Below are 24,813 nucleotides of genomic sequence, written 5' to 3' on the forward strand. Positions count from 1 at the left end.
GGATGTTGTTATAAAATAATGAACCAGTCATCGAGGAGCACATCGGTTGGCACAGCCATGATCTTTGATTTTCTTTAGGTTTCAAGTGATGCATGCGAGTCTAATGTGGCTGCATTTAGATGCTGGGTAGTTTTAAGAAACAATACAATTAGATTTCTTTGCACAGACTATATATACAATGTAAAAGCCCAGGTTATACACCTTTACTGAGAGTCTACAGCTTAAAGGGATCATACAACCACAATAAAGATTCTAAGGCTGCTTAAGCTGGTAGCGAGGTGTTAGTTGCCAGATTAAGTTTAGTCACCTTGTCACTAAACTTGTCACTAAAGTTTAATTTATTGACTAGACTAACCATTAACAAGGTTAACACGCAACCTGAGTTTTACTGCATTCAAAACTCAAAAGTTGTAGCCACTTAGTCACTTCCAACAATTCAATTCAATTTCATTTTATTTTTCTTTGTTTAGTGCCAAATCACATCCTACATTATCTCAAGGCGCTGTACATAGGCAACATTATAGAGAGCAGAGAAACCCAACAAAAGAGAGAAAAAACACTCAACAGGAAGAAATAAGAGCAGCAGCAGAGATTGTTGATAAAGAATTACACTGATATCAACTTTAATTATAGCATAATAATAATGGTGATATGATATGAATGATAATAATAATAGTAATAGACGCGAAACTGGATCTGGATCCTGCAGCCTGCAAGATGAGGATGCAGAGAGAGAGAACAGTGTTTCTCTAACTAAACACACCGCATTTAATATTTATATACATACTATATTGTGGTGTAGTGCAGCGAATATATTGTCAAAGGAACAATAAGATATGTCAGCGTGGATGCAACGTGGGAAACTCAGGAGCATGTCATTTATTGTCAGTTATTAACGTTTATTTTCTAATTTCTAATTAACCTCACGTGGGCCGTATCATGGCCATGTGTGATCTAAGGGATCGCCTTACATTAACAAGCTTAACGCAGGGACCTTATTTTTCAGACCAAAAATCATGGTCTGCAATCTTAAATCTCCACCAATAAAGAAGAAAGAATATGTTTACTCTTCTTCCAGACGGCACCATCATCTGCAAACAGTAACATTCCATATCCCTGATTTTGAAAAATGTCGCCAATCACTAGATTAAAAAAGACTGGACTGATGACAGATCCTTGGGTCATGCCATTTAACTCCTTCCTTTCACATAAAGTCATATGCTTTTCAATATCCAAAAACACTGCAATTACAGTTTTCTGGTAGTCCATTGTACTTCTACAAGTGAACAAATTATGGGTCATATAAATTAATAAAAAAAAGCGACAAGCCTAAAACACCCTTTCACAATTCTCTCTCTCCGCTCTCTTTGTTTACAGGATACGGTTCCTCTTCGAGTTCTGGTTTTGGAACCATGCATTTAGAATATTTTACACATGTGTTAAAAAGGAAGTATTATTCACTCGCGGTACAGGTCACAGTAGTAAAAATCATATGCGTACATAATCAAACAGTAATGGCTTGACACATGAAGTTAATAGAGCCCTTGTTAATGTTATGAGTAATACAATACCAAACCAGTGTCAGGCTGAGATACATAGATTTTGTTATGTATATTATTTCCACACGTAGTTTAAGGTTGTATTGGACAATGAAAGGCAAGCTTCACACTCGTGATTGTATGACGTACTGACACAGCTTGTTTACATCAAAGGCAGATTGAGTCAGTCACCGTTGAGTGATGTAATTATGATGTCACTAAGCACCTGTGCTTTCATGGTACATTATGAGAGGTGAGAGAGAAGAGAAGAGGAGGCAAAGGAAAGAGAGCACCGGTGTTATTTCTTATACAAGACTCATGAAATCTGCACTGTGAGATTGATTTTACTTCAACCTTTGAATTTCACTAGACTTTAGGAAACATGGTAAGAAACATTTATTTTCCACTTCTCCTAAGTCAGGTAACATTAGATACTTATTATTAGTATTAATATCTCCCCCCGGTTGTTAGATTTAATACAACCTTTAACCTTTAGTTGTTAGTTGTAACTGTTTTGGCCAAAACAGTTACCTCTTTTCACTGATCCCCACAACCTGGTTAAAATTCATTGGGAAAAGCAAACCACCATGTGTTGGTTAAACAACCCTCCAAAACCAGAAATTGTGGTCTGGAACTTTCTTGCCAACACGCCAGTTTGTACAATAACAGGTAAACCTGGCTCCGGCTGGACAACCTGTGGCTAGATATTGAACAAGCACAAAAAACAATGAGGCATTTGGAACAAATAATCCAAGATAGTAATTTTATTCAATTTCAGGACTTTGAAAACTATTGTCTAAGCTCTCATCTTCCAAAAATATCAAAGTATTGTCTCTGTTTTTAAACTAAATATGATCCTATAATTTCTCTTCCGACCACGAAATGGGAGACAAACTTATGTATCAGGCCAGGTAAAAAGAATATCCTCTAATGTATTCAGAATGATCAAACCCCAACTGTACAACATCCCAGTGCACAAATCTACATAAAATACACCAAACAAAGACTGTTCTGAATGTGGCTTCAAGTCATTTCTTATTAATGAAATAAGGAAAGTTAATTTTGAAGAATTTTAAGATTCAGAATGACAGCAAACAGATAACATTGTTGTTTTTCCTCCACAGCGTGAGTGCATTTCCGTTCACGTTGGTCAGGCTGGAGTCCAGATCGGCAATGCATGCTGGGAGCTTTTCTGCCTGGAACACGGGATCCAGCCAGACGGACAAATGCCCAGTGACAAGACTCTTGGAGGTGGAGATGATTCTTGCAGCACCTTCTTCAGTGAAACTGGAGCTGGAAAACACGTCCCCAGAGCAGTGTTTGTTGACCTGGAGCCCACTGTCATCAGTGAGTGTCAGATTTTCTTTAGGAAACTTAAAAAATGTACAAAAGATGATAGTAACAAAATTAATATCTACATTGCCCGTTTAGATGAGGTGCGCACTGGGACCTACCGCCAGCTATTCCACCCTGAGCAGCTGATAACTGGGAAGGAGGATGCTGCCAACAACTACGCACGTGGACACTACACCATCGGCAAAGAGATCATTGACCTGGTGATGGACAGGATCCGCAAACTGGTACGACACTTAATATCATAAGGGGTCAGTTGCCCAAATTTGACTCAAAATATCAAACCAAATCGGGCCTTAAATGACCCAGGCTATCAGAGGTCCTGGACATCACTTGATAAGTGAAGGCCACACCATGACAATTTCCTGTAAACTACAAAAATGTGGGGACCAGAACAGGCATAAAAACGAAATTCTCGACCAAAACTCAGCAATCCAAGAGAATTTGGTACCTTTCATTTTTTCTGCTAATAATTATTTTTGAGCTTTGGAACTTTTTCCCTATTGAAAAAAATGGAAATATCCCCTGCCTGCCTTTAAACTGGGTTGCTATGGCAACCCTTAAAGCAAATTTCCTCTGTCTTTGATAAGTCTACAAGGGTCCAGTCAGTGCTGCTTGCATCTATTGTATTTTATTCTATATTTGATCACTGTCTCCTTGTCTGTCCTCAGGCTGACCAGTGCACTGGTCTGCAGGGCTTCCTGGTTTTCCACAGCTTTGGAGGTGGCACTGGTTCTGGCTTCACCTCTCTGCTAATGGAACGTCTCTCTGTCGACTATGGGAAGAAGTCCAAGCTGGAGTTTGCAATCTACCCAGCTCCCCAGGTGTCTACGGCTGTGGTGGAGCCCTACAACGCCATCCTGACCACCCACACCACCCTGGAACATTCAGACTGTGCCTTCATGGTAGATAATGAGGCTATCTATGACATCTGCCTCAGGAACCTCGATATCGAGCGTCCCACTTACATAAATCTGAACAGGTTGATCAGTCAGATTGTGTCCTCCATCACCGCTTCCCTCCGCTTCGATGGTGCCCTCAATGTAGATCTGACGGAGTTCCAGACCAACCTGGTGCCTTATCCCCGTATCCACTTCCCTATGGCCACCTATGCCCCTGTCATATCTGCTGAGAAGGCGTACCATGAGCAATTAACAGTGGCTGAGATCACAAACGCCTGCTTCGAGCCGGCCAATCAAATGGTGAAATGTGACCCTCGTCATGGAAAGTACATGGCCTGCTGCCTTTTGTATCGTGGTGACGTGGTGCCCAAAGATGTCAACTCAGCCATCGCCACCATCAAGACCAAGCGCACCATCCAGTTTGTGGACTGGTGTCCCACTGGTTTCAAGGTTGGCATCAACTACCAGCCCCCCACTGTGGTTCCTGGTGGAGACCTGGCCAAGGTCCAGAGGGCTGTGTGCATGCTGAGCAACACCACTGCTATTGCAGAGGCCTGGGCTCGGCTCGACCACAAGTTTGATCTGATGTACGCCAAGCGTGCCTTTGTTCACTGGTACGTGGGGGAGGGTATGGAGGAGGGAGAGTTCTCTGAGGCCAGAGAGGACATGGCAGCACTCGAGAAAGATTACGAGGAGGTGGGACTTGACTCCATTGAGGGAGACGAGGAGGGAGAAGAATACTAAAGTAAGAAGATAATTCAGATTAAATTTTCCTGCAGTCAAACAGTAAATATACTACAGTTGAAATGCAAATAGCCTCATTATAATGAATACGGATTAAACCTGCAGCAACTTTTTCTGGCCACAAGGGTGCAGCAGAAATACAATATGAACAACAATGACATCATTACTTTTTGATAAATCTTCACGTTCATATTTTTGATGAAGCTACAAATCTAGACAGAGCTGAGTTTTATTGTATTTGATGCTGTTGAAAATATGAAATCATGTTCATGCTTCTGTCCGCTGTGAAAAATCCTCTCTTTCACTCTTTTAATCTCATATCATTTCTTCCTATTTCTTTTAAAGATACAAATCTTACATGACAGGATTATATTTGACAAATACAAAAGGCTGATTTACAACTACAAATTTTAGAATCATCTATCTTGATTTTGTTGTGCAAAGCATTCAAAAAACGTATTGTTCAGATGTGCATCGTTCACAAGTTTGTCTGCAGAAATAGTGAAAACATTTCAATAAAGATTTTTTTCCAATTCTATTTATCATGTGAAGTTGTCCTGTTTGTCTTGTGTTAATTCAGCCTAAACATACTGCATGTATTTACTGATCCTCAATGATTCTTCCTGCATAGTATTGAAATAATGCTCCTTTACATTCAGTCACAGCCATTCATTGAAATTCCTCAGCAAACACACAGGATGTGTGATATACCACTCTTCATGACAGACACTGCAGTAGATAACATGTCCTCACTGGTATTATAACCTTATCAGTGTCATGTTCCATTGTCCATGTCATTTTATTGTGAAATTCCCCTCTTATTTTGAAGTCGTTTTTGTCTCTCGTCTGCATGCTCTTTACTTTTCCCTCCTGTGATTACCCAATCTGTTTCATGTGCGTCTGGTTTGTCTCAGCTGTTTGTCGATTCCTCTGATTCCTTAGTGTATTTAACCGCTCCCATTTCCTGTGTCTTGTTGTGAGTTTGTCTTTGTCAGTTGTCAGTGTGACATCTACCCGGCTGTTCTCTTACCGTTCTTTGGATTTTGCACATCCGTGCTTCTGTGGATTTTTCTCTGTGCCAACCGGTTTCAGTGTGACTTTGTTTTTACCGTGGATCTCGCACCGACGGCTTCCTGCCGTCTATTTGAGGGTCCTCGGGTACTGTACTTTTCCTCTGTTCTTGAACTGTTAAAATAAACTTTGTTACTTACCACCGTTCTGCATCTGGGGCCAGTCCTGTGCATTACAGTACAAACTCACCAACATTATAGACCCAGCGGACGGTGGAAGCTGTAGTTTTGCGGCAGGAGGAGCACATCACGCAGAACACTGCTCAGCTGTAGGGCTTGGGGCACAACATGGAGCAACGCCTGTTTGGGGGTCTCTGTTTCTATTGCGGGAGCAAGAGACACCTAAGAGCGGACTGTCCAGTGAAAAGGCAGGTCTCACCAGTAAAGAGAGTAATTGCGAGTCCCACCATCATTGACAAGGGTGTCTCTCGACCAGAATTCAAGGTCTCTGTGGACAAACGAGCGGTCCTCGCCCTCATGGGCTCGGGCACAGAGGCCAGCTTCGTCTCAGAGTGAGGGTCACTCATCGCACTGCTCCGGTCCTCCTGGTATTCCCAGGTGGTCACCAGGAGCAAATCCAGCTTATCCAAATCCATAACCCCGTCATTGACTGGTCAACACATCTCATCTTTCTCATCTGTTTTTCTGCCTTCTCTTCCCAGATCTCAGGTGGTTGCTGCAACGTCTCTTCTGGCTACCGTCACAGACCTGTCCCCGATTCCCTGCTATCACGAGCTTGGTGAAGCCTTCAATAAAACCAAAGCCACTGCTCTCCCTCCGCATCGTCCTTATGACTGCGTGATAGAGCTTCACCCAAGTTCCATTCCCCCTCGTGGTCGTCTGTTCTCACTTTCTCAACCCGAAATCACCGCCATGAACCAATACATCCACGAATCCCTCAAATCTGGTATCATTTATCCTTCTTCCTCACCGGCCGGTGCTGGGTTTTTCTTTGTGATGAAGGACGGCTCCCTATGTCCGCTCATTGAATGTCTCCGTCTTCGTGTACCTTGACGATATTCAAATTTTCCCAAGATCAGACCACCCAAATCTCGGCCCCCGCCCGTACCATCTCGGCCCTGGTCCCACATCTCCCTTGATTTCGTCACCGGATTGCCGCCATCGGAGGGTAAGACCTGCATACTGACTGGTGATCGATTCTCTAAGATGGCGCACTTCATTCTCCTGGCCAAGCTCCTGTCCGCTAAACAGATGGCAGAGGTGATCCTCAGGGAGGCGTTTAGGCTCTATGGGCTGCCGTTGGACATCGTGTCGGACTGTGGCCCCCCAATTCATCTCTCGGTTCTGGGCCGAATTCTGCCAACTCATCGGGGCCCCATCCAGTCTCTCGTCTGGTTACCATCCACAGACGGTCTGAGAGGCACAACCAGGAACTGGAGACTTCTCTCCATTGCTTGGTATCCGACACTCCAGCATCTTGGGTCAAAGCTCTGCCGTGGGTTGAGTATGCACACAACTCGCTGGTCTGTTCGTCTACTGGGTACTCCCCCTTTTGAATGCTGTTCCCCTCACTTAATCGTGATTTTTGTGTCCCCTCTGCGCAAGTCCTGGTAGGGCGGTGTCGCCGTGTCTGGCCCCGAGCACAGAGGAAGCTGCTCGCCATAGCTGTCCGTCTCAGACTTCCCCCATCTCTGCGTGTACACCTCACGTTCCATGTTTCCCAAGTCAAGCCTGTCCGTGTCTCTTCCCTCCTTCCTGCACCCAGACCCACTCCTCCCTCCCGGGTTCTCAACGGCAAGCCGGTCTATACTGTTCATCGTATTTCGGACTCTTGCCACCGGAGACACGGGTTCAGTACCTGGTCGACTGGGAGGGTTAGGTTCCTGAGGAGAGGTTGTGGGTTCCCAGCCGGGACATCCTTGACCCCTCTCTCATAAGGTACTTTAATCACTCTCGGTCGGCCTCGTAACTTTGTTTTTACCGTGGATCTTCCTGCCGTCTATTTGAGGGTCCTCGGGTATTGTATTTTTCCTCTGTTCTTGAACTATTAAAATAAACTTTGTTACTTACCACCGTTCTGTATCTGGGTCCAGTCCTGTGTATTACAATGAGTCTGCCACTGTAAACCAATGGTGGGTTGTTAAACATTCACCCAAGAAGTGTGAAGAAAAAGGTTTTGGTGAAAGGCATTTCTAAATCAAAAGTAAATTCTCACTAGATGGGAGCGTGTGAGACAATAGTTGATGAGTTATAATATTAATCTAATACTAGGGCACATGTAACAAAAGGATATAAACTCTCTTTTTCAGTGACACATTGCCTCAAGATTGCTGCAGGGGATCTCGCGTGAATGAATGACTTGTATTTCGTGTGCAAAAACATTGTTTTGTAAAATAACTCCAGCAATCAGACACAGAGACTTAAGACACCTTCACTTTTTCACTTGATTGAGTCGTGGATTTGATGTGAAACCATTTAGAACGTCTTGCACATGTGTTAAAATCAGATGCTGTAAGTATTCAGACCCTCTGTTGTGGCACAGGTGACCCCACTTGCAGTCACAGTATGAAAATCAAAGGTGTACACCAAATGGATCATGGCTGAGTTCCCTTTAGCTTACTTAGTTTCAGGATGTATGTCAGCTCACTGTCACTCTTTCCTGACGTTCATGGATGAACAGAGCCCTTGTTAATGTTGGGTATGTTGAGTATGATCCTGTAAAAATATTGCCTCAGTTAACAGATCCCTAGTGTTTAGTTGTTTCTGTTTATTCTTAGTTTTGTGGCTAAAATAAATCCAAAAGCTTGAAATACACATAGTCACATTACTCTGTCCATCTTTGGTGTAAATTCATCCATTCATTCATTCATCGTCTAATGCTTTATCCTCCACATGAGGGGGTGCTGGTGCCTACCCCAGTTTTTGTTGCGATGTTTGAAGTTTGTACAGGACCATGAAAGGGACCGCTCAGAATCGTATGACGTGTGACAACATGTGACATCAAAGGCATGCGGAGTAATCTGAGTGAGTAGTGACATAGTTACTATGTCATGAAATACCTGTACTTTCATGGTAGATTATGAGAGGCGAGGAAGAGAAGAAGAGGAGGCAAAAAAAAATAGCAGGGAAGTTACTTCTTACATAAGACTCATACAACCTACACTGTGAGAGTAATTTTACTGCATCTTTGACTGTCACCAAACTTCAGGGAACATGGTAGGAATTAAAAATCTTTCCTCTGAATAAATGTTAGCTGTTACCTGGCTGCTGTATACAGTGGCTGGACAAAACTTTTTCTCACTACTGTTAATGACAACAGGCTACCGCTAATGAACATGTGTGGCTAAGCTAACCACAACAAATCTTATTTGCAATCTTTGTGCAAATGATGAACTGTTCTACCTGTAATCCCAGGGGTTTACCACATTTCTGAAATATCTGCAGCAAAGTGTGAACACACCTCACGCTAACTAATGTTTATGACATAAGACCTCAAGCCCATGCAAACGAGCCCAGCTGTTTTTCTGACGAGGATATGTTGAATCTCCATTAAAAACATGTCATGTCTACTTTTGTGAGGATGTGCTACAGTCTTGAACAAGTGTCCCCCTTTGTAGGCTGGATAGATTATCATGGCTAATTCAATTACTGGGGTTGGGGTAAAGATGAGAAATGGGACAGAGCCTTAAGAAGGGGACACACCTTTGTAAACAGGCAAACACAGAGGAGTTTGTCTCCATGCTATGTCATTGACGATGCACCAATAATAGTCATTACGTTTATAAAGGATGACCTAAGCTTTGCATCGGCAAGATTCAGAATGGAAGCCAACCGATAACAATGTTGTGTTTTCTTTCCACAGCGTGAGTGCATTTCCGTTCATGTGGGTCAGGCTGGAGTCCAGATCGGCAATGCATGCTGGGAGCTTTACTGCCTGGAACATGGGATCCAGCCAGACGGACAAATGCCCAGTGACAAGACCATTGGTGGAGGAGATGATTCATGCAGCACCTTCTTCAGTGAAACTGGAGCTGGAAAACACGTCCCCAGAGCAGTGTTTGTTGACCTGGAGCCCACTGTCATCAGTGAGTGTCATTATTTCTCTCAGAAAATCAATAAAAAAATTAAAAAATGTGTCAATAGACAACTAAATTAATATCTCCCTTCAGGTGAGGTGCGTACTGGGACCTACCGTCAGCTATTCCACCCTGAGCAGCTGATAACTGGGAAGGAGGATGCTGCCAACAACTACGCCCGTGGACACTACACCATCGGCAAAGAGATCATTGACCTGGTGATGGACAGGATCCGTAAACTGGTACGTCAATTTTACCGAAAGGACACTTAAACATTCTTTAAGTTTCTTGATGGAAACTGGTGCTGCTTCATGTACCAGTGGGTACATCAAATGTAGACCACACAATTGACAATCTCATGCTACACCACTACAATTTAGGGAGCTGAAAAACTGCAGCTGAAAAACATTTAGCCTAAACTTTAGAAACCCAAAAAGGAATATCATACATTAAATTTGAATTAAATTTAACTAGAACTAGTTTTCCTGTTGAAAATGAGTGGAAACAGCCTTTGCTTGCCTTTGGCAAATGTGGTATGGAATTTCATTTGTCTTCAATCTGTGTAAAGGGTCTGTTTGATAACTGTCTCCTTCTCTGTCCTCAGGCTGACCAGTGCACTGGTCTACAGGGCTTCCTGGTTTTCCACAGCTTTGGAGGTGGCACTGGTTCTGGCTTCACCTCTCTGCTAATGGAACGTCTCTCTGTCGACTATGGGAAGAAGTCCAAGCTGGAGTTTGCAATCTACCCAGCTCCCCAGGTGTCTACGGCTGTGGTGGAGCCCTACAACGCCATCCTGACCACCCACACCACCCTGGAACACTCAGACTGTGCCTTCATGGTAGATAATGAGGCTATCTATGACATCTGCCGCAGGAACCTCGATATCGAGCGTCCCACTTACATAAATCTGAACAGGTTGATCAGTCAGATTGTGTCCTCCATCACCGCTTCCCTCCGCTTCGATGGTGCACTCAATGTTGATCTGACGGAGTTCCAGACCAACCTGGTGCCTTATCCCCGTATCCACTTCCCTATGGCCACCTATGCCCCTGTCATATCTGCTGAGAAGGCGTACCATGAGCAATTAACAGTGGCTGAGATCACAAACGCCTGCTTTGAGCCGGCCAATCAAATGGTGAAATGTGACCCTCGTCATGGAAAGTACATGGCCTGCTGCCTTTTGTATCGTGGTGACGTGGTGCCCAAAGATGTCAACGCAGCCATCATCACCATCAAGACCAAGCGCACCATCCAGTTTGTGGACTGGTGTCCCACTGGTTTCAAGGTTGGCATCAACTACCAGCCCCCCACTGTGGTTCCTGGTGGAGACCTGGCCAAGGTCCAGAGGGCTGTGTGCATGCTGAGCAACACCACTGCTATTGCAGAGGCCTGGGCTCGGCTCGACCACAAGTTTGATCTGATGTACGCCAAGCGTGCCTTTGTTCACTGGTACGTGGGGGAGGGTATGGAGGAGGGAGAGTTCTCTGAGGCCAGAGAGGACATGGCAGCACTCGAGAAAGATTACGAGGAGGTGGGACTCGACTCCATTGAGGGAGACGAGGAGGGAGAAGAATACTAAAGAAACATAGAGGCATGTGTTTAACAGGAGATTCAGATTATACATTCATGCAGTCAAACAGGATACTATAGGTGAAATGCAAATAGCCTAAAGACAATGAATAATGATTAAACCTGCAGCGACTTTACCTTGCCACAAGGGTTCAGAGGAAATACATTGTGGACAACAATGATATAATTACCTTTTGATGAATCCTCGCTTACATACTTTTGATGAAGCCACAAACCATAGACCTAGCTGAGTTTTATTATATTTGATGCTGCTGTAGAAAATATATAGTCGTGCTCATGCTACTGTCCATTGTGAAAAATTATTTATTTCACCATGTGTTTGTGTAATCTCACCACTGACATCCATTTTGTTTACAAATACAGATCTTACATGTGATAAGTTTTGACAAATGTTGAAGTTATTTAGCTTGTTTTTGTTGTACAAAGCATTAAAGAAAACAAAACGACTTTTACTGTTCACCAGTTTGACTGTAGAAATACTGAAATGTTCTAATAAAGTTATTTACCAAAGTTATTTAGCATATGAAATTGCTTCTTAAATGACATGTTGCAGCTAACAACACTGGTGCTGTTTTGGTCACAGATCCACAGGATCACCATGTTACTGTGGGAAGAAAAAACGTTTTCACTGACATGATTTCTAAATGGAATGGTTGTTTGTCTTTATGTGTGGCCCTGTGATGGACTGGCGAACTGTCCAGGGTGTACCTGCCTATTGCTCTATGTCAGCTGAGATTGGCACAGCACCCCCTGTGACCTGGAGGACAAAGCGGTAGATAATGGATGGATGGATGATTTCTAAATCATCATAATTAAAAGGAGATTCTCAGTAAATGGGGCCCCCTGGTGGTGGGAGCAATCCCATACAGAGACTTCAGACATTAACTTTTTCATTTATTGACTTAGGGATTTGATGCATGAAACCTGAAATGCTCTGAAGTTTTCTGACCCTCTGTTGTGGCTCAGGTGACTCCACTTGCTGTCAGAGCAGGAAAATACCATCATGTCAGATGTCATCTTTTAAGATCTGACAGACCTTTGGTGTTTTGGCATCATCCTTCAGAGGAAAGAGCTCCACCCAATTACCAAAGTAATTCACAACCACCATCAGGACTGAATTTTGGGCCTTGCTTAATTGATATGGCCCATAAAGTTCACTCCTATTATTTAACTTGGTGTCTTCTGTCGACTGGAGTGGGTTGGCCTTATTATTGGAACCTTTTGGCAAGGTTTGGCAAGCTCAATCCTCCAAGTAGTAATCCTTACTAGTAGTATAGTAATCCTTCCCACATGACCTCCAAATGCATTGTTGTGCAAGTAACCAGAATCTCTGGAACCAACACAAGGCAAACAACCAACAGAGATTTGAAGCCACCATATTTTGAATTTACACCCCAATACAACACTCCTTGTATGCATCCAGTTTTTTGAAAAGCAATGAGTAGATCTGCCCAAGATGACAGACCATTGGCCCCCGGACATCTTCACATTATCAAATCTGGCCCTCGTTAAAAAGAGTTTGGACACCCCTGCAGTAGAGCCATGTAAATGTTGACTATTGGCTCTGAATGAATCCACTGAAAGTCATCTTGTGTCTTGCGCTCCTGTCCTTCAGGCAACACAGGCGCAGCTTTAAGATGATTTGACTTCAAGGCCTAACAGTAAAGGCATGCATCTTCATCCTCAAGAACATGTATGCTCAAGAACAGATTGATTGTCTGTGTGCAGGAAAGCTTTGAGAGTTGCACTTTTGTCCAGTTGGTTATCTTACTGCAGTCTGCCAACCACCAGCTCTGTGCTTCCCCTTAAAGAACAGCATTGAGTGTGCCTAAAAGTTCAATATCTCTTACAGGCCTGAGGGTAAGAAAGTTCTTATAATGCTTAATGAAAGTCTAACATCCTGAGTAGTCTTATGTTCTGTTTCCTGTTTTATTTTGAAATAATTACCATTGCCTCTCGTTTCGGAGTCTGCTTCCTGCAAAGTTTCCCTCCTCTGTGATTACCTGTTGTGTTTCACCTGTTTAGTTTCCTTTGTCTGTTGCCAGTTCTTCTTGTCTGCCGACTGGTAAGCATCCTTGCCTGTATTTAAGATTGGTTTCTAGTGCCTTTTGACCTCTTTTGTATTTTTGTATCTTTTGTTGCCTTGTGCTTTTTGGGAACCTGTTTTGTTCAAGACCAGTAAAAGGTATTTTTCTGTTCAAACTGAGAGTCCTGCTATTGAGTCCATACCCAGTGTTTGTTCAGCCTGACAGAAACCAGTGACATCTGTGGAAGTTCTTGTCTCCCCAAACTGTGGAACCTCCATTCTGATAAGTGGTTTGACTGTGGCTGCAGGAAGGGTGGGTAGGGTGCATCCACTGTCCACAGGAGTGTCCAAACTGGGTGACCTCCAAAAAAATCGCATGTTGTTCAGGGCTCTTCAAATGTGTCATCATTTCTCTAAAAATGATGACACATGGCACTGGTTCTGGCTTCACCTCTCTGCTAATGGTCTCTGTTTGTGATCTCTGCTGAGATCACAAACCTGCACATGGGTGGAGCAGTAATACAATGTGGACAACGGTGACATCATTACTTTTTGATGAATCATAGTTTTGATGATGCTACAAAATCTAGACCTTGGTGAATTTTATTATTTGATGCTGCTTTTAAAAAAGTCATGCACACGTCATTGGCGATTGTGAAAAATCGACATCAAACTAAAAGCATTTCTTTTTCCATGTGGTTTTGTAATCTCACCTCTTGCATCAATCGTTTACAAACATAAATCTTACATGAGAGAATTATTGTTTGACAATTACAATACGAGTTTGTTTTTGTTGTGCATAGCATTAAAAAACAGTCTTTCATTTTTTCCCTAGTTTTGCTGTGAAATTATTTGTCAATTCAAGATTCAAGATTCAAGATTCAATATTTCTTTTGTCATACCAACACACATTAGACATGAGGTCAGAACGAAAATCAGTCTCTCCAGAACCCGGTCGGCCCAGCAATAAGAAAGAACCTAAATATACTGCATTAACTCAGTGATGAATTAGGTAAGGTCGTCCCGGGGAGCTTGAGCCATTGCCAACTGACATGGGGTGAAACATGGGTTTGAACTTGGACAATTTCAATTTATATTTCTCAGCTTTCACACAGGATGTTTACTATTGAATCAAATGGACTCTACACGATTTCTTTGCTCTTCCATTAGAGATAGTAGCTAGTACCTGGTGGTTTTTGGTGTGTGCTCTCGCGAGGTTCCAAGTGAGCTGAGCTGATACTAAAATGTGACATCAACAGACTGCCGGCCTCTGATTGGTCAGAGAGTGTTGTGACTGGAAGAGTCATAAGTGCGACGTCCGACACAAGAATCAAACTGAACAATGCACAGGAGGTGAGGATGCTCCCTACAGCACACCTGGAGAAAGCTCTGACTGTGGTTTCCAAGGTAGCCCATTTGAGCCACCTCAGGAGGTACAGTAGTTGGAGGGCCTTATTCTTTATAAGCTGGAGGTCCAGGTGAGGTTGTTGCTAATGTGGACTCCTGAACAGCTGCTCCTCTGATGTGTCTTGAAGTCCACTGTCATTTTCCTTGGTTTTGTTGATGTTTGTTCTGCACAAGGCTTCCAGTTGTCCCACCTCACATCTATAGGCTGACTCGTCACTGCAGGTAATCAGTCCCACTACTGCGGTGTCCTTTGTGAACTTGCCCTGCCCCTATTGTCTTGCATTGACAGTTTGACATGGTTATGCCAGTGCCAATGCCAATACTCAAATTATTATGTTTCATGGAAATTCAATAATTTCTGTAGGAATAATCATTTGTGACTACTTAACAAATATATTTAATTTGAATAAACACAAGACGAACAATTTCCCATGCTAAATAACTTTATTGAAAATAACTTTTTACTGGTAAATAACTTTATTGGAACATTTTCAGTATTTCTAACTGGTGAACAATACAGATCCATTTGATATTCCATGCTTTTCTCAACAAAAAACAACTAAATCATTCCAAGGTTTGTAGCTGTAAATCAACATTTGCATTTGTCAAGAGTGATTCTCTCACGTACGATGTACAGTATATTTGTAAAAGAAACATGTCAGATTACACAAACACAAGGTGAAAAGAAATGCGCTCGGTTTGATGTTTTTTTTACACAGTGGACAACAGTGTGAGCATGACTGCATCTTCTACAGCAGCATCAAATATAATCAGAGGTGCTGTCCATAATTGGTTTCTAAAACACATTTTACCATATTCATTTCAAATGTAACTAAACCCCTAAACCACTTTTGTCAGTGTATGTGGGTATCTAGTAGTATTCTTCTGTAATCAAAGTACAAATCTAAACAAACAGTTTAGTATGAAGTACTGAAATTATAAATGTGATAAAACGGCGTGTCTACTGCCTCTCTGGTCAAACACCAGCTCCTCCTCCCTGGTGCTGTCACTTCATCCTATTTCTCTCTGTCCACCTCTTGGAGCGCGGTGTGAGCGATGGCGACACTCGTCTCACTGTGCACCTGCCACGGAACTACCAGGCCACGTTCTCTGCACTGCTCCCCACTCTCCCTCACACAGCTCTCAGCCCACCTCTTGGCATTTTTCAATTAGGCACTGGGCGGAGCCAATCTCAGAAGAGGGAGGGGGGGTGGGTGTGGAAAAACACAAAGAAAGTTGTCTATACACCTTGCAATGATGCTCTGAACATGACCACCAATCATTTTCACACCTACAAATGTGATTGTTTGGCTTGATCTTAACCAGGTGTGCCACAGATATCACCTGCCTCGGAATGCAGAACCTGACACTACACGGAAGCAGTGGCTGCTTTTCAGCGACTGTGTCGGCTGAACACACGCAGCGCTGAAGGTAAATATGTGTGTGTGTGTGTGTGCGTGAACTGGGAAGGCTGTGATTTCTTTACTGTCCAGACAATTTTAGTGATGTAGTTACATGGCATTTCATACATGTTGGTTCCTCTGCGTGTGTGTGTGTTTGTCTGCAGGTAGGTATCGCTCTCGTCTGTCTCCGAGCTGTGTGGTCATGTGCATACTCAGGTTCGTGAGGCATGGCTTTCAAACGGGCACTGAGGGGAGGGGGCAGGAGTTGACGGATGAAGCTTTTCAAAACACAACCTGCTCTTGCTAGCTTTCCCTGCAGCCTGGACACCACCTTCAAGCTCAGCTACGTCTAGCTTTTGTAGCATCATCAAAAATATGTAAGTAATCGTATTTCTGCTGCTCCCTTGTGGCGAGGAAAAGTTGCCACAGGTGTAATCCTTATTTATTATCATTCAGCTATTTGCATTTCAGCTATAGTATGCTCTTTGACAGCATAAATGTTTATTCTAAATTAACTCCTGTGAACGCATGCCTCTATGTTACTTTAGTATTCTTCTCCCTCCTCGTCTCCCTCCGTGGAGTCAAGTCCCACCTCCTCGTAATCTTTCTCGAGTGCTGCCATGTCCTCTCTGGCCTCAGAGAACTCTCCCTCCTCCATACCCTCCCCCACGTACCAGTGAACAAAGGCACGCTTGGCGTACATCAGATCAAACTTGTGGTCGAGCCGAGCCCAGGCCTCTGCAATAGCAGTGGTGTTGCTCAGCATGCACACAGCCCTCTGGACCTTGGCCAGGTCTCCACCAGGAACCACAGTGGGGGGCTGGTAGTTGATGCCAACCTTGAAACCAGTGGGACACCAGTCCACAAACTGGATGGTGCGCTTGGTCTTGATGGTGGCGATGGCTGAGTTGACATCTTTGGGCACCACGTCACCACGATACAAAAGGCAGCAGGCCATGTACTTTCCATGACGAGGGTCACATTTCACCATTTGATTGGCCGGCTCGAAGCAGGCGTTTGTGATCTCAGCCACTGTTAATTGCTCATGGTACGCCTTCTCAGCAGATATGACAGGGGCATAGGTGGCCATAGGGAAGTGGATACGGGGATAAGGCACCAGGTTGGTCTGGAACTCCGTCAGATCAACATTGAGGGCACCATCGAAGCGGAGGGAAGCGGTGATGGAGGACACAATCTGACTGATCAACCTGTTCAGATTTATGTAAGTGGGACGCTCGATATCGAGGTTCCTGCGGCAGATGTCATAGATAGCCTCATTATCTACCATGAAGGCACAGTCTGAATGTTCCAGGGTGGTGTGGGTGGTCAGGATGGCGTTGTAGGGCTCCACCACAGCCGTAGACACCTGGGGAGCTGGGTAGATTGCAAACTCCAGCTTGGACTTCTTCCCATAGTCGACAGAGAGACGTTCCATTAGCAGAGAGGTGAAGCCAGAACCAGTGCCACCTCCAAAGCTGTGGAAAACCAGGAAGCCCTGCAGACCAGTGCACTGGTCAGCCTGAGGACAGACAAGGAGACAGTGATTAACACAAGATTCAAAATTAGAGCTGCGAGCAGTCTTCACCAGACAAATGTAATCCACTATCACCTGCCATGGCAACCTAGGTCAAGGGCAGGTAAGGGCTGTCTCAGAGAGCATGAAAAACATTTGAAATAGTAGAAATGAGTTGAATCTCCCCAAATTGTTGTGGTTTACATGAAATTGTCGCGGTGTGGTCAGGATGTATAGTCGGGTTTGACATGCACAAAACCAGAATTGGGAAAATTTACTCCTTATGATAAGTGTCGTACCAGTTTACGGATCCTGTCCATCACCAGGTCAATGATCTCTTTGCCGATGGTGTAGTGTCCACGGGCGTAGTTGTTGGCAGCATCCTCCTTCCCAGTTATCAGCTGCTCAGGGTGGAACAGCTGGCGGTAGGTCCCAGTGCGCACCTCATCTGAAGAGGTAATAAAGATATTGTTTTAGTTATGTAGGAGTTTTTGTGACCTGACTGAGTAATGCAACATCAAGCTGCTGTTACATGAAAAGAAAAAGAACACTTTCAGAAAGTAATGATGACACTCACTGATGACAGTCGGCTCCAGGTCAACAAACACCGCTCTGGGGACGTGTTTTCCAGCTCCAGTCTCACTGAAGAAGGTGTTGCTCGAGTCATCTGCACCTCCAATGGTCTTGTCACTGGGCATTTGTCCGTCTGGCTGGATCCCGTGTTCCAGGCAGAAAAGCTCCCAGCATGCATTGCCAATCTGGACTCCGGCCTGGCCCACATGAATAGAGATGCACTCACGCTGTGGAAAGAAAACAGATTTATAGTTGCCTGTGCACAACTTAAAGATCCTGATTTGGGTGAAATTATTTGCATTTGGCTGACATGAAATATAAAATATTCTCTTATATAGTATATATATATATATATATATATACATACAGCAGGAGGTGGGTCATCTCTATGGAGGCCAACATGTTTGACCATTAAAAAGTGTTAGCTTTTTAATGGTCAAAGCTAACACTTAAATGATAAGTGGAGGCTAGCATAGATTCTCCTAAATGTTTGGAATGGAAGGGTGACAGATATTCAACATGCTACCACCAATAGCCTATTTATTTATTTATTTATTTGAAAATACAAAATAAACTTTATTGTTAATTCATGAAAATAAATGAAGTTTAAAATGGAGGAATCTGAATTCCAGTAATGGACAGTAATAGTCTGCAGCCTCAACCTCTGACTGGTGCAGCACGGTGACTTTAACACAACTGTCTGTACTTGTATGTTTGGAAAGGCGTGTCAGCCACATCTGTACTGCTTCCCCTGTGAGTTACAAGTGGTGGTGGTTAATATTGTGACACGTCATCATTTAAATTCACACAATAGATTTCACAGTTATAATAAGAATAATAATAGTTCTGCACATCTTGTTGTGGTTAGTGTAACTACACAAAATGCAAACCGTTCATTCCTTGTCTACCGCTTTATCCTCCACATGAGGGTCAACATAAAGAGAGAAAACCTCGTCACACACAGGGAGAACATGCAGACTCCAAAGGCCCATGCTCAGACCAGGTCTTGAGTCTGGGTCTTTTTGCAGCGACTTGTCAAACTATTAGTTTCAACTTTACAAAAAGGGGACGGACGCACAATGATCAGAACAACTAAAGAGGACGTGTGTTTGGAAAGTAATAGTCTTTGTGGAACTAGGAGAGTTCCACGACATCCATGATGACAGTGACCCGAAACACATGTGCTCATGGCAACTATTGGTCAAGTGACACTTCTGCTGGACAGTGAAGGCGAGTACAGGAGAGAGTCTGTTCGAGGATAAGACTGACGCATTGAGAGCTCTCATTCAGATATGAATCTCTTGTGTCATCACTTTTTCATTTGTAAAGGAATGTAAGAGCTGCACAGTTTTGGCAACACAACACTCGGTGACATCATAGAGGAATATGAAGCCACCTTGTTTGTTGTTGTTGTTGGCTGTAAGAGAACGGATGCATTTAAGCTTCTCCTGACACTCCCACCTCTCACCCCTGATGAGACCATGGAGGAAGAAGCAAGCCCACATCATCATCATCATCATCATGTAGCATGAGGGCGAGGAGGACAGTGATGTGATGACAGCTTGTAGAATATAAATATATATATATATAATTATAAACACGTTTTCTTTAATGTTGTAGTGTTGTTGTCTGTTTGCGTCCAGTGACGATAACATCAGTAACAAAACTGGGCTTTAGTATCGAAAACCAATGAACCATCTCAACAGGAAACACTTTTTGTTCTTACCATGTTTTCTGAAGTTGAGTGAAAGTGAAAAGTTAAAGTGAAATGATGGTTGCCGTCGTCGTCGTCTTGGTTTTAAGAGTCTCGCGTAAGATGTAAGCTCCCTGATCTGTGTCCTCTTCACCTTGTCTCTCTACTTTATCAGGATCTAAAATGAAAGCACAGCTGATAAAGTGACATCGCATCATGTCACTTTATCACTCGAGTGACTCCATGACTCAATCTGCCTTTGATGTAAAAGACTTGTGTCAGTATCTCACACCTGCACACACAATCTCACCGTTCCATTCAGATACTCATTCTGATTCATGGATTCATGGATTCATGGATTCCATTAAACATCAACTTTTGATTCAAAACTATTTAATCAACTATTGATCCAGAGAATTTCAGCCTCTTCTGTTGGACTCTTTCATCTGTGTTCTCTTGGTTTTACAGCCACTGTTTATGTTAGCGAGGCAGCGGCGAGACGAGCACATCAGAGTTCCTCATTGATATGACATGAGAAAAAACCTCTGACCACACGTTGACTTGGTTACAATGACAATAGAGAAACATGACATCTAACAAGGTGAATATGATTAAATAACCTAAATCAAAAGGTTCAAAACAATGACTAAAAACCAGCTAAATACTAACATGTGATACTGGAGTCAAGTAATGTCTAATGAGGTCATTGTTTCTGAAATGAACAGTGTGTGGAAACATTTAGTTCTTACGTCTTCTCATGTTGTTTGGAGTTAAATAAACTTTATACCACAAACAGACGTCCTCACGAGGAACCTCAGGTTGACTCTTGTTCAGCGGATCAACGCTGTGATGTTCGCAGACGTTACACAGCCATCACGACCAGTGTGGGGTTAAATGTCTCGCCCCGGGACACATTGGCACTTTTTTATTCCATTTTTTTTCCCTCTATTTGTTTTATTTCGTTTTTTTTTTTCAGGACAAATGTGTTTCTCATGTCTTTTGTATGCTCAACAGCTGCAGTGCTGCTGCGGTGCTGCTGCAGGCGAAGCACCTGTCGACCTCTGTGAGGACAGCTGCTTCCTTCTTCCTGCTTGGCTTCTCTTTCGTATCATCCCACTTCATCAGGATGTCAGCCACAGCTGCGACTGGACAGTGAAGTGACTGTTCTCCTCTGTGTTTGTCTCCTGCTCAGTGGGCGTGGCCTGGATCCTGAAGTCCCTCCTCAACGCCTCACCTGCAGTTCACCTTGTCATCGAGACTGTCTGTGTTCCGTTCTGTGGCTCTTTAACTTTATTGCCCCTTAACAGCGACCGCGTCGTGTCATATCCCAAGTGTCACATGATTTGAGTTGCGTCAGGTTTATTTGACCTGTTGTTCAAATGAGAAATGTGTGCAGATATAAACGTAGCTTGTAAATCATGTTCCAGGTTACCGTAGTAACGTTTGCTTATGGAATGAAATGATTTGACATGTCCACGTTTGTCTCTCAGTCTGAGACACATCACACGCTGGCGTCAGTGTTGATGCGTCTCCATTTCCTGCAGTATTACATAAAATAATATCCATCAAAATAAAAGAATATGAGAAATAAAAGCACACTGAAAAAGTTCACTAACTATAGTATCGTGCTATTAGTTCAACTACGTTCAAAAATGAATAATATTTGCAATATTTTTGAGATGAGATATATTTCAATTTCAGATATTGATATGGGATTAAAATGCAAAATTTAATTGATTGGGTTGGGTTTCAAGGGATGAACTGTGATTCACAGCTTCAACCTGTGGAGGGCAGCATTTAACCTCTCGTGTGCAGCCTGTTGGAATTTATAAGGAGAAGAAGAAGAAGGAGAAACAGTGAGTGTGTGAGCCAGAGCGTCTCAATGAGAATTAAAGTATCTCATCCTGTTTTTATCATTTATGTGAGATTTATGCACTGATGTCACTGATGTCATCAGCCTCAGGTCACCATCACAACAATGGAGGGAAGTGAACACAAGCGGAGCACTGTAGTGTTCGTGTGTCAAATGCAACGCACATGTTGTTGTGTTGAATGTGAACCATCACATCTGATCTGTGTTCAATCAAAAGTGAACAATGTGAAGTTCATGAGAAGACAAAGAAAAGCAAACACATCGACTTAAATAGTCCAAACGAAGACGGAGGAAACTTTGACTCGTTCCGAGTCCACGGAGAAAAGCTTCTGTTTTCCGACCACAAAACTTTAGCACTCCAAATATTTGATTACACTCCAGGATTTCATCCTCGTGTGTGTGTGTGTGTGTGTGTGTGTGTGTCGTTGTTGCCTGACGTAATCACCAACAGATGTACATCCAAACACCTCTGGATAGATTATGGGATGGACCTAAAACCAATGATCCAGATGTCTGCTGCTCTGTCAGTGGCCCGCCGTGTTGCATGTATATAAAGTAGGGCTGTCAAAAGATTAACATTTTTAATCAGATTAATCAAAGGGTAGCTGTGGATTAATCATGATTAATCACGATTAATTACCATACGTAAATATGGCAGAAAATTCTCATTTTCTCTTTATATTGTTGTAGGAACGGAAAGATGAATGACAGAATGCAGATGTATACGTTTCACATTTGTATTTTATTTAAAGCTGTTAGACTAAGTCAGATATGACCCTGTCAATGCTGCGTGGGCTTCATCCACGATCACATGACTCATGAGGACGATGGCTCACACCACTGGACTCATGTCGAGCTTTCATGTCTTTTAAGACCTCCACCGCTTTGGGGTAGGAGAGAGGAGAGGAAGGAGGAGGAGGAAGGGAAGGAGGTTACTGAGGGAAATGAAAGATAGAGCAGAGATGGAGAGCAGGAAGTGTCTTTCAAGAGTCAATAACATTAATAACAATCATCATTATATACAGAGTCATGCTTTGAGACGTTATCGTGTAAATAAATGTGACACAGGGATAAATAATTATCCTCAGTGTCTGAGTTCAATGATTGTTTTAGGAATAAACACCATCATCATCATCATCGTCATCAGAGTAAACCAAAGCTCAGATGTTCAAACTAAAGATGAAGATTATTTTACTGGAGCGTATGAAGGAGAGGACAGATTAACATAAAAATGTCCCTGAAGAGCAGCGTCCTCTGCTCCGTGCACACGTTCTGGTGCAAATTCATCTTTGTTACTTCACCCCACAGAGTAATGTTTTTGGTGGCTCTGTCTGTCTGTCTGTCTGTCTGTCTGTCTGACGTTGCGAGGTGAAGTCTGCCTTGTTTCATCTGTCCAGAGAATCTTTCTCCAGAACTGCTTTTGACTCTATTATATTTATTTCTGAGCCCCTGAAAATGTGTATGATTTCTCGACGGTTGATGTGATTCTGTGTGATAAACTAAATCTATGTTATGTTTAGCATGTTCTCTTTTGTCCTCCTGTGTGTGTGTGTGAGAGTGGCAGGTTCATGTGGGCGTGGTCTCTAACTCCTCCTCTCTCCACACCTGAAGCAAGTTACTCATCAGGTCTCACTGTGTAAAAACCCAGAGTTTGGCAAACTGACTGAAACTGGTAGTCTCCTCCTCTCCTCTCCTCTCCTCTCCTCTCCCTCTCCTCTCCTCTCCTCTCCTCTCCTCTCCTCTCCTCTCCTCTGTGAACCATTATGAACACAAAAGCGAGCCTGTGCTGTCGAGGCCCTGGACCCCTCTGGTTCCGGCCCTGACAGCAGGAGGAGGAGGAGGAGGAGGAGGAGCTGCTGGAAACTCCGGGACATCCATTCATCACGACACCCACGGACTGACTCCATCTGTCCGGCCACAGCATGTGAGTGGAGGCCGGTGTGAGCTGCTGCTGCTGCGCTTCTGTCCGGAGCTGATTGACCGACATCCGTGGAAACGATGAGCAGCGTCACACTTTCTGTCCACGGTAAATGTCCAACTCTTTGTCCTTCTGTGTCGCTGTTTCTTCCTGTGAGTCCTCGTTGTAACTCGTGTGACTTTTATTTGTCAGTGATTTGAAAATTCAGTTTAAATCACCAACATGCAGTTCTCTGGATTTACTGTCAAGTGCCACAAGGGGGCGCCTGTGTCATTCCAGCACCTCGTGATTTATAATGACTTCTGGTGTTAAATCCACTTTAGTTTCATTTTTCTTTGTAAAGTGTTTATTAATAATCACATGCTGATGTAATGTTGCAGGATTTTGAACAAAGCCGGCTCAAGCCTTTATGGGGCCCTAAACTTTATTTGATTTTGAGGGCCCCCACCACTTGTAACACTATAATTTGTGTTATTTACAACAAACTTGTATTTAACATTAGACAAAAAAAGTAAAATCACAAAAGTTGCCTCGTATTCATTTTCACTTTGTTATTCCAGGTGAACTCAGTGTGGTTTTGGTTGAACAGATGTGCAAATGTGCGCTAAATGAACTACAAACTTAACCACGGATAACTTAACACTAGACATCTAAAATATCTTCTTTAATATGTTAATAAAAAGCAGACGCTTCATGCGCTTATGTCTTAGGTCGGCCTGTGTTGCACATACATGTCATTTGCTGTAACAAGAAATCAAAACCAAAACAACAACAGTACACAATAACCCTCAATTATTTTTGCCTTTTAAAGGTTTTTCTGAGACAAGTCATTGTTTTGTAACGGACTTTTCTGTGTTGTGTGTTCTGTGTTGTGTGTCTCTTGCAGTGCCGCCGCCGCCGCTGCTGCTGCTGCTGCTGCTGTGTGGACTCATTGTGGCTCAGCCCCAGCTGCTGCCTGGATCCTGCAACTTTGAACTGGGCACCTGTGGCTACACATCAGACTCCGGCAGCTGGAGCATGAATGAAGAAGGTACTGTTGTCATGCAGGAACTCTGCATACTCACACAAACTGACCTGCTTTCAATGAGGAAACGTTTAGGTGGGAAGAGTAAGTCAGGGTCTCAGAGTCACAGAGTCACAGAGTCTCAGAGTCACAGAGTCACAGAGTCTCAG

The 24,813-nt window shown here is 43.3% G+C and overlaps 3 protein-coding genes across 4 annotated transcripts; 2 read left to right on the plus strand and 1 right to left on the minus strand.

Annotated features, from left to right (window-relative positions):
- Nucleotides 1-2,652: 2,652 nt before the first annotated feature.
- On the plus strand, nt 2,653-5,027 carry LOC122761649 (tubulin alpha-1C chain-like). Its single transcript, XM_044016860.1, has 3 exons — nt 2,653-2,885; nt 2,970-3,118; nt 3,563-5,027. Exons 1-3 carry the CDS (start codon nt 2,765-2,767, stop codon nt 4,535-4,537), a joined length of 1,245 nt encoding a protein of 414 aa, XP_043872795.1. The 5' UTR covers nt 2,653-2,764; the 3' UTR covers nt 4,538-5,027.
- A 4,490-nt stretch (nt 5,028-9,517) lies between these two features.
- LOC122761643 (tubulin alpha-1C chain-like) lies at nt 9,518-11,225 on the plus strand. The gene is made up of 3 exons (XM_044016852.1): nt 9,518-9,653; nt 9,738-9,886; nt 10,249-11,225. The coding sequence occupies exons 1-3, from the start codon at nt 9,533-9,535 to the stop codon at nt 11,221-11,223; spliced, it is 1,245 nt and encodes a 414-aa protein (XP_043872787.1). The 5' UTR covers nt 9,518-9,532; the 3' UTR covers nt 11,224-11,225.
- LOC122761642 (tubulin alpha-1C chain-like) lies at nt 10,885-18,377 on the minus strand. Of its 2 annotated transcripts, XM_044016849.1 has the most exons (4): nt 18,161-18,347; nt 17,883-18,031; nt 16,872-17,589; nt 10,885-10,944 (listed from the first exon to the last, which is right to left on the minus strand). In XM_044016849.1, the coding sequence occupies exons 1-4, from the start codon at nt 18,279-18,281 to the stop codon at nt 10,937-10,939; spliced, it is 996 nt and encodes a 331-aa protein (XP_043872784.1). In that variant the 5' UTR covers nt 18,282-18,347; the 3' UTR covers nt 10,885-10,936. The 2 variants fall into 2 exon arrangements, with proteins under 2 accessions (XP_043872784.1, XP_043872786.1); XM_044016851.1 differs by lacking the exon at nt 10,885-10,944 and having other exon boundaries at nt 16,380-17,589; nt 18,161-18,377.
- Between the last annotated feature and the right edge of the window lie 6,436 nt (nt 18,378-24,813).

This window comes from Solea senegalensis, unplaced genomic scaffold (genome assembly GCF_019176455.1).
Source record: "Solea senegalensis isolate Sse05_10M unplaced genomic scaffold, IFAPA_SoseM_1 scf7180000014853, whole genome shotgun sequence".
In the NCBI taxonomy this organism is placed as follows: domain Eukaryota; kingdom Metazoa; phylum Chordata; class Actinopteri; order Pleuronectiformes; family Soleidae; genus Solea; species Solea senegalensis.

What these genes read in the sequence shown, in the direction of transcription:
- LOC122761649 (XM_044016860.1), top strand. Translation starts at nt 2,765, where the DNA reads ATGCCCAGTGACAAGACTCTTGGAGGTGGAGATGATTCTTGCAGCACC. An exon ending in CCTGGAGCCCACTGTCATCA is followed by an intron (nt 2,886 to 2,969) that starts GTGAGTGTCAGA and finishes TTGCCCGTTTAG; the next exon opens with ATGAGGTGCGCACTGGGACC. An exon ending in TGGACAGGATCCGCAAACTG is followed by an intron (nt 3,119 to 3,562) that starts GTACGACACTTA and finishes GTCTGTCCTCAG; the next exon opens with GCTGACCAGTGCACTGGTCT.
- LOC122761643 (XM_044016852.1), top strand. Translation starts at nt 9,533, where the DNA reads ATGCCCAGTGACAAGACCATTGGTGGAGGAGATGATTCATGCAGCACC. An exon ending in CCTGGAGCCCACTGTCATCA is followed by an intron (nt 9,654 to 9,737) that starts GTGAGTGTCATT and finishes ATCTCCCTTCAG; the next exon opens with GTGAGGTGCGTACTGGGACC. An exon ending in TGGACAGGATCCGTAAACTG is followed by an intron (nt 9,887 to 10,248) that starts GTACGTCAATTT and finishes CTCTGTCCTCAG; the next exon opens with GCTGACCAGTGCACTGGTCT.
- LOC122761642 (XM_044016851.1), bottom strand. Translation starts at nt 18,281, where the DNA reads ATGCCCAGTGACAAGACCATTGGAGGTGCAGATGACTCGAGCAACACC. An exon ending in CCTGGAGCCGACTGTCATCA is followed by an intron (nt 18,032 to 18,160) that starts GTGAGTGTCATC and finishes TTACCTCTTCAG; the next exon opens with ATGAGGTGCGCACTGGGACC. An exon ending in TGGACAGGATCCGTAAACTG is followed by an intron (nt 17,590 to 17,882) that starts GTACGACACTTA and finishes GTCTGTCCTCAG; the next exon opens with GCTGACCAGTGCACTGGTCT.